This window comes from Fukomys damarensis, unplaced genomic scaffold (assembly GCF_012274545.1).
Source record: "Fukomys damarensis isolate Sample0158 unplaced genomic scaffold, DMR_v1.0_HiC HiC_scaffold_15, whole genome shotgun sequence".
Classification (NCBI taxonomy): domain Eukaryota; kingdom Metazoa; phylum Chordata; class Mammalia; order Rodentia; family Bathyergidae; genus Fukomys; species Fukomys damarensis.
Window position 1 is genome coordinate 38,663,261 of NW_022900927.1, and position 9,540 is coordinate 38,672,800.

The window sequence follows — 9,540 nt, forward strand, 5'->3', positions numbered from 1 at the left end:
TTATTTTTTATTTTTCCCATATAATATTGCAACAGAGTGTCTTTGACTGCACATTTAATAGTTTTAGCTTCAAAGAGTAAAAGAGACCAAATAGACACAAATGAATACAATCCTGGATTGAATATATGAAAAATGTTATTATTATTATTATTATTATTATTATTTATTATTATATACAAAGTTCCTTTATAAGACATTATTAAAATAACTGAAAACATTTGAATATGAATTTTATATTGTTAATCAATATCTGAAATAGTCAAGGGCTTAGGTGTTATCATTGTACTGTCATTACATAGGAAAATGTTAAGGCACATACACACTAAAATAATATAGGCATAGTAGGACATGCTGTCTGAAATTTACTATAAAATGGTTCAAAAAAAATAACTAGTTTGTATTTGTTGCCAGGCATGGTGGTTCAGGATGCTGAGGAAGGATGATCATAAGTTGCAGCCCAGCCTGGGAAATTTAGCAATTTAGGAAAACCATGTCTCAACATAAAATCTTTTAAAAAGGTGTAGTTCAGTATGAAAGGTGCTGGGTTCAGCCTCCTTTGCCACCAAAACTCATAATTTTGTTGATAAAGGAACCTCTAGGAGGAAAACTAGGGAGAAAGCAAAAGTAGCAAAATATTAAGTAAATTTGATTGTAATATATACAGATATTATTTCTAATATTATTACACATGTTTTTGTCACAGGGTTTTGCTGTAGAGTTCAGGAAGGCCTGAAATTTACTATGTAACCCAGGCTGGCCTCATGCCAATCATGCCTCAGTCTCCCATATGGCACTCTCAACTTTTTTATTATACTTTATAATTTAAAAATTCCCTTAAGGTATGAGTTTTTAATAGTATTTCTTAATTATTAGCATATTCATATTGCCTAATTATAAATCATTTCATATTCAAGTTTATGATTATGGTTCCAATCCTTATATCTACTTAGATGATAAACAGATAAACTTCTCTGTATTACTTAGTAGACTTTCCCACACAAGTAGGGGTTATCAACAATGATTTTATTTTTCTTTAAGTATATTTTATAATCTTCAGTGGCAGTGCTATAAACACTTTAAAAATATTTTTGAAACCATAAGCTTGTACATAAGAAAGAAATGTATGAAAATAAATTCCAAGACGGCCTTTTGTTTGTTGAACTGGTTCTGATGAATTGATGTAACAAAAGACAAATTTTTAAAAATATTTTACTATGTTAACTACTTACTAAAATCATTATTTTTGGCTTAGTGTAATATTCTACTTACTAACTACTGTTAGTTTAGGATTATTTTGTCTTTCTTTTTAGGAGATCATTATTTGTATCTGTCATAAATACCAAATTTTTGTATATTGCCTTGATTTCATTGATTAGCAGAGCAGATTCAAATCACGTACTTATTTCAGACATTAAAATTTTCACATGACACTGATTTCATCGTGTGGCACCTCTGAATCTCATGCAAAATCATGACAATCAATTTTTCAAATGTGAATCCTAAAAAGTAGATTTCAGCATATAAGCCAGCTATCCCTAGAACAATGAGCTAGTATTTACAGTTGAGTTAGGACACACACAAAATGCCATAGTTTTTCTGTGACTTAAATCACAATCTGATGAGAGAATTAATTGTTTGTAAGACAAAGTAAGCCAGGCATGGTAGTGCAAGCCTGTAATCCTAGTATGCTGGGAGGCTGATGCAGGAGGATCACAATTTTGAGCCCAGCCTGCACAATTTAATGAGATCCTGTATTAATATCACAATAAAAAATTTTAAAATGGGCTGGAGAATAGTAGCTCAGTGTGAAGGCCCTAAGTGTTCAAACCAAAGTATCAAACTAACACTGTTTTTCTCTATCTATCTATCTATCTATCATCTATCTCTATCTCTCTATAATAATTAAATATATTATATATTAGGGAATATTTAGAGAGTATAATATATATTCTATATAATATATATATAATTATATATGTTTTCCACACTACTGATTTACTATTCTTTTGTTGTTTTTGTTTTGTTTTGTTTCAGTACTGAGGATCAAACTTGGTACCTTGCATTTCTGAGGCAGGTGGCAGCACCACTGAGCTAAATCCCCAGGCATGATTTACTATTCTTTTATCTTAACATGCTAGGAGCTAAAAACAAACAAACAAACAAACAAAAAACCAAAAACTTTAGCACAAATTTAACAAATATTCTCTAAGAGAAAGTTGACCTCATAGGACTTAAAAATCTTTAGATAAATTTTTGACTAAAAATGATCACAAGCAGAACTGTTGAACGATAGGCAAATTAATTATAATACACAGCTCTTATTCAGTAGCCAAAGAATTGTTTTTACCAGAAACATGGGGGTACTTCAGTTATACTAGGAAAGACTGCAGATTGCTTTACAATAAGAAAAACCTCAATTACTCCATTTTGGAGCTAACAATTGAGCTTCATGGACCAACACAGCAGAATTTACTAGAATTCCAAATGGGTGGAATCTATTCTTTCTGATTGCTTGATTTATAGGAATTTAATTTTCAAAGAAAAAATTGGGAAACATGAATGTCTGTGTTTTTTGTGGAAAAGTAAATTCTTCATCTTGCTCAAAGTCATTTACTAAATCAATAGCAGAAATGACAGTCACTTGAGTCGTTTGACCACCACGTGTATCCCTGATAAACTGCTATTTAATTCTTTTATTTTGTATGATCAAAAAAAAGTGAGGATCTTAAAATATATTTTACAGGATTTTATTCTGCAATGAAAACTTTTTAAAAAATTTAAGTGTTTTCTTTGAAATAGCATATATTGCAATTATTGAATGTGCAAGAATAATCAAAGACAAAAATTTCAAAATATATTCTTTTTACTTGCCTTAAATTTGCACACTGAATATTTTAAGACATTTTAGAAGATCCTTTATGAAGGAATAACCAATACTGCTCACTTTAAATTAAGAAAATGCTTTACCATAGTGTTATTTTTAAGTATTTTACCTTCAAAGTTTTAAAAAATTAGTTACACCCTATCAATTCCAGAACTAATGAGTTATTTGTAACTTTTCCTGGTAGTATGTTATTGATTTAAAATAAAAGGTTTCAATACATTCCAATATAAACTAAGGAAATGTAGTGAGTAATGAGTGACAAGATGACAATTAGTACAAAGGTTTAATATCATGATAGTGTTCCTTTTTTAAATGTAATAAAATATTGACAGGAAATTAAAACCTAGCCATGACTCTGATTACCTTAATTGTAATTAATATGTATCTCTCTATATATTTTGAGATAAAATTTTATTGAGGTATGTTCTTCTTTACCTACATTTCAGACTTGGAATACATCTCTTACAATAGAGGTGGGCATTAGAGGCTAAAACAGCCTCATCGTTTTCAGCCAAAACCAAGAATACAAGGAATCTCTCTGGGTAAGAACAAATTTTATGAGCCAATCATGATAAAGAACAGTTGTCCACTACCAAGGCCTTTTATTTCCTTGCTACTTACTGTGTGTTCAGCAGCACATCAAATTATGTTAGAAATGCAGAAACTCAGGCTTTATTTCACTCCAGAACTATAGAGTCATAATGTACATTTTAAAAGTGTCTCAGTGATTCATAGGCATGGTTTTAGAAGCACTATTTTAGATTAAATTTAGAGAAAGACTGGAAGAAAAAGAATGAGTGGAAGTGATTGTATTTATAGCTGTATTTTCTCACCTAAGTAGAATTGTAGCAGTATCCATACTATTACATTCCACATTATATTACAATCCATATTACTATATTCTGTTTTTTAGGCACTGTTTGAGGACTTTTTATATTTATCATCACAAATCTATGTGATTGTAACTGCTATTGATTTCACAATGAAAAGACAGATTTACAGAAGTTATGCAGATGTGGCAAGTTAAGAAGGACAGTAAATAGTAGGAGGCAGGCTAACTCAAGAATTGTGGACTTGATCATTATATTATATGGCCTAGCAAATAAATAGCTACATGATTATTCCAATGTGTATCAAAACATGATGCTAATTGTTGAATAGAGAACATATAAATTATACAAATACAGTCCTACATTTTTTTAAATCCCATACTACATAAATTTTCTTACACTCTATACCCACCAATTGTTGTTTTATAAAATTGTGAAATACACAATTAAAATCTCCAAGGGCTGGGGATTTAGCTCAGTGGTTCCACCGCTTGCTTCGCAAGTGCAAGGGCCCGAGTTCAATCCACAGTACCAAAAACAACAACAACAACAAAACCAAAAAAAAAAAAAAAAAAACTCCATGGGTGCAAGAACAGGGTAAAAAGCAAATCAAATGGAATTCTACTTATGAAAACAGAGTGAAATGTTCAGAATGAATTCTAAAACGATATGTGTCTTGCTGATCATGTATATTTGATTTATTTTACCTTTATTCTTGAAAAGGTCGACTCACAAAGCTATTAGCAAGTGTAGCTTTACATTTTACTTGATTTATAGCTACTTTTTGATAAACTATGAACATAATAAATGTTTTATTTCACAGTAGCAGTGGTGGAGATTCAAATAATGAACAGAAAATATAGGAAATTTTATCCCAATTTACTTATATCAGAGTTCCCATGTAGCATAACTAAAAAAGGTGACGTTTACTGAACCCTTATTTATACGTGAGCACTGTTGCCAAAGGATGCTTAATATAATCTTAACCAGGAAATAAGGACCAGTTACACTGAAAAGAGGAAACAGAATTGTTAAGTGTCGGGGGCAGGAATTAAATTTGGCTAGGCTGGCTCCAGTCCCCTCATTTCACACTGAATAACTTTCAGAAAGGCTTTCTTTCAGGTTTTCTTGATTTCAAGATGGAACGCAGGCATAATGCTATCCTTGGACTCTTTCAGAGATGCATATAACCATCTATTTATAGACAAACTGACTTCATGGTCTTATATGATGAATACCTTGGGTTTATTTGATCAATGTATAGGAATTACGCCGCTAGTGTCTACTTTCTACATTTTTCTTTTTAAAAAAAAAGATTTAAAAATAAAGTATACTGTAATTTGTTTCCGTGCACCATCTAGTGGATTTAAATGACAACTACGGCAGCACTACAAATAATTACCAGTCAATCATATAACTCAGATTTTCAAATGCATGTGAACTGTTCCTAAAATAGTTCAACTTTCACAATAGTTCACTTAATTCTTCCCCGTTTCCGATGAGAATCATTAAAACACAGTTCCGGAATTCATTAGCGAATGTTGAAACCTACAAATACAGTAACGTGAAATTTTGCCATCTTTTTACAAACAATGACAATGAGAATGCGAAACAGTTCAATTCTCCCCGGTCCTTCTCCTAAGCGCTGATGTCTCCAGGGCAGCTGCGCGTTTGGGAGCGGCGGAGCGCGTCTGCGCCGAGTCAGTACGCAGGCGCGCTGGGAGCGGAAGCGGGAAGGCGGGGCCAGGCGCGACCAGCGAGTGGAAGAGACCCGTCTTCTGTGTGAGGCGCCGAGACCGACTGGCAGTGAATCCGGGTTCAGGCGCTGCTCAAAGCCCAGAATTCGCGAGAACGTCAAACCAAACCGAAAGACTTGGGACTCGCGAGCTACCGCCGTTGCGGTTGCCGCTGCTTCAGTGACCTGAGACTCCGCTGTCTACGCCGCTGCGGGAGGACGCGGCCTGAGAGGCCTCTAGGCCTAGGCGCGGCCAGTAGACCCCGACGTGTAGCTGCCGTGAGTAAAACGAACGCCCTCTGCACAGTCGTTTACAAATTAAAATGGAGGAAATTTCTTTGGCTAACCTGGATACTAACAAGCTAGAGGCCATCGCTCAGGAGATATACGTAGACCTGATAGAGGATTCCTGTTTGGGATTCTGCTTTGAGGTGCACCGGGCAGTCAAATGTGGCTACTTCTACCTGGAATTCGCAGAGACTGGTAGCGTGAAGGATTTTGGCATTCAGCCAGTGGAAGACAAAGGAGCATGCCGCCTCCCGCTCTGCTCCCTTCCTGGAGAACCAGGGAATGGGCCTGATCAGCAGCTGCAGCGCTCTCCTCCAGAATTCCAGTAGGTGCAAGATGAGAGAGTCTGGGAGTGACCAGGACAATAATATAGACTGGTTCTGTGGCTTGAAGGAGTAAGCTAAGTAATAAAGGGGGAAAAAAAAATCAGACAAAAAGCCTCAATATTCCTTTGAAGATCCTAGATTTAAAAAATCTAAAATGGAGAACTTTGAGATTCAGAAGCTTTTTTAAAATTTAGGGCCAGTTCTGATAGCCTGGGCAGGAGAAAGTGCACAACCTGGGGATCGCTTAAACACCACCTGAACATACACAAGATCCCTGTACTGCCCTCAGTGCACATGTGAGCATCTGTGTGCCCAGCATATAAAGTCCTATTGTTCTTCAGACTGTCTGCTTGATGTCAGGGGCTTCCTGGACAGTGGACTTTACTGATGATCAGGCCGTAAATTGGCATCAGTGGGACTGCTGCCTCTAACTTGGGATTTTCAGATACAAATGGAATTCAGGTATGAGATCCGGATACTAATAGTATCAATTTGAAACAACCAAGAAAAAATTCCCAGTTGAATTTGGTAGGGAACCTCTGTGGCCTTGACTGCAAGAAGAAATGCTCAGAATCTCCTGTTCTCCAAAGGTCCAGGATTTGCAATGTTTTCAACAGATTGGGGACAAGGCCTAAACTTTGGTTGAGCAGAGACTTCCTTTTCCTCCCACTCAGCGATATAAGATTGGTATAGAAAAAGTTGTTTGTTCAACAGGCTGAGGATTCAGTTGTGATTCTGTGGAAAGGCAGTAGGGACCTCTGCAGCTATGGTATGCACCTTCTCAGACTTGAAGATTTGTATCGGGACATATTATCCCATGGACATAAGCTTAGTAGGGGCATATGTTTCCTACTCTGAGTTACTGGTTACTTAGTCCATGGGTCCAACTTGGTCATTATGTCAGGTCATTACTCCGGGGACAGAAATATAGAAGATACGATATCCGTGCAGGAGTCAGCTGTTTGGAAACTGAGCTTGGAAAGAATCTCTTCCAGCTGCCCTTAATAATGTGAATGAGTTAGTGCTAACCAAGGAGCAGAAGTGGCTCATCTCTTACCTGTGTGTGCAGAATCCTGTTACATGCCCCTGTTCCTTTAGTTGAACAGTCAGGGCTCTGCTATGATGAATATCCAGACTCCCCACCACATTCTCTGCCCCTCATAAGGAGCAATCCTTTCCACTTGGTCCCCTGTGGACTCTCTTGACAGCAAGACCTGTCCGTTTTTGTTTTGGGAAGTAAGAAAGAGACCTCCATAATCCGCTGGCTTTAGGGAATGGGATACAGGAGGATGGAAAGCTAGAGTTGCATATCAAAACTGCCCTCTACTTTACTCCCCGAGTAAGAGTTTATAAAGTGTAGTTGGGTGGGAGTCCTGAGGTGAACAGAACGGTGCTGCTTTATTTGAAATGTTTTCTTACCTCATTCTATGCCCCAGCAAGGGGCCCCACCTCCACTGGCTTGGCCCTATGTTCCTGTCCACTGCTCCATTGCCTATCTGGTGCAGCTTATGACTCCAGGTGCTTCTTGCCACTCAAGCTTTCACCTTGACCAGTTTCAGTTCATCTCTCTTAATGCTTCTGAAGTCTGCCCAATTTATCTTCCTTGGCTTCTGTAAAGTTTGTATGTTTTTTTTTCCTGTTTTTTGTGGAGAATCTTTCTTACGGCTCCCTTGTTTGGATTAGAATGGGAAGAATTTAGGAATTTTGTATTTACCAGAAAGTGTCCTGCCTAAGCATTTCTCTGTATGACTGCCTTGCTAGTAGGTCCTCCCGATTTGTTTTCATGAATTTTATCGCATCTCCTTTGGAATGCTGCCTCTTGGGAGCTAAGTAGAACAGTGAAGGCTGACGCATACAGGGATGGAATTGGTCGATCCACTTTCTCTTACCTTTGCTGTGTACGTATCTTTTTTATCCCAGAAGGAAATATTTGGACTCTGGGATGATTTGGATTACATATTTTAGAGAGTTAAGGAAACAAGAGCAATTGGACCTTGAGACTATATTGCCTTCTTCCTGTAGGCTTGTCCTAATTAGGATTAGGTCCTCATTGCAGATTGATCTTCAGTCTAAGAGTTGTGGGAACTTTTCAAAAAAATCAAATCTTGGCAGAAATATTTTGGAATTATTTTTGCCCTGGACTTTAATGATATCTCCTAAGAAAATCCAGAAGAAAACGTTTAAGTGAACTTTGGCCTACTTCCAAATATTTTAGAAAGGAGTTGAATAAGGGAGAAGGACAAACTCTTATATAGGACACTCAAATCATGAGTTTACTGCTGGTGTGTTTCTTTTCTACCTATACTTCTGGTCAGAGGAGGAAGGTGTGGGAACTATTTTGAGTAAAGGTTTGTTCACATTACTTCCTTCCTGTATTTTTTTTTTTTTTCTCCAACACTACCAACATTAGGGCTACAGCTCCCTGCCCTGGAAAGGTTTAGTGTGGGAAGTATTTTGAGTAAAGGTTTGTTCACATTACTTCCTTCATGTATTTTTTTTTTTTTTTCTCCAACACTACCAACATTAGGGCTACAGCTCCCTGCCCTGGAAAGGTTTAAATAAAGTGGGCTCAGTCCCTTGACCCAGCAGGTGCCCTGAGGGGACATACTACTTTTTAAAGGAGATAATGTTTCCTACAGTATAGTTGACGTATTTTGAGTAAAGGTTTGTTCACATTACTTCCTTCATGTATTTTTTTTTTTTTTTCTCCAACACTACCAACATTAGGGCTACAGCTCCCTGCCCTGGAAAGGTTTAAATAAAGTGGGCTCAGTCCCTTGACCCAGCAGGTGCCCTGAGGGGACATACTACTTTTTAAAGGAGATAATGTTTCCTACAGTATAGTTGACAGTGGTTAGGAACTCTCCCTTTCCCTATCTGCCTTCCCTGTAACCTCATAATTCCTATCCTTCCCTTTTCAATTAATTGTATTGATCTCTCTATAATCCTATGATGTATCTGAGTGTGTATGTGTATAGGGGAAAGGGTTTCTTCAAAATTTTTGTGGTTTGTGGCTTTTTTTCCTCATAATTAGTTCCTAATGCCGCATGCCCAGGGGCCACTGCCTGGCATTATCGCATGCTGGAATCATTGGGGGAGGGTAGTGTGAAACTTACCACTGTCCTTTATTTTGGAGATTCTTATTTTTGCATAAGTAATCCATCCTGTACAGATAGCTGATAATGCTTATGTGTTCCCCTAACCCCTATGGCTGCTGGTGTAAATAAACTGCATCTTCTCATTGCTAAACAGTAATAATAAAATTTTAAAAAAATGATTTTATTTGGAGTCTTTTTTTAATTGTGTGTTTTTTACAGTCAATGACTTAATAAAGTAAATGTCAAGTCACTGTTGAAACTTAGTACTTTGTCCTGAATTCAGATTGCATCAGAATAGTAGCGAAACTATCCATCCAGCCTTATTTCTTGATCTTGTCCTGTGAATTTAGCAATCTTCAAAAGAAATGAACCATACATA

The 9,540-nt window shown here is 36.8% G+C and overlaps 1 protein-coding gene across 1 annotated transcript; it reads left to right on the forward strand.

Moving 5' to 3' along the window:
• Positions 1-5,447: 5,447 nt before the first annotated feature.
• On the forward strand, positions 5,448-8,284 carry Atxn7l3b (ataxin 7 like 3B). Its single transcript, XM_010617505.2, has one exon. The coding sequence runs from the start codon at positions 5,773-5,775 to the stop codon at positions 6,064-6,066; it is 294 nt and encodes a 97-aa protein (XP_010615807.1). The 5' UTR covers positions 5,448-5,772; the 3' UTR covers positions 6,067-8,284.
• Positions 8,285-9,540: the final 1,256 nt, after the last annotated feature.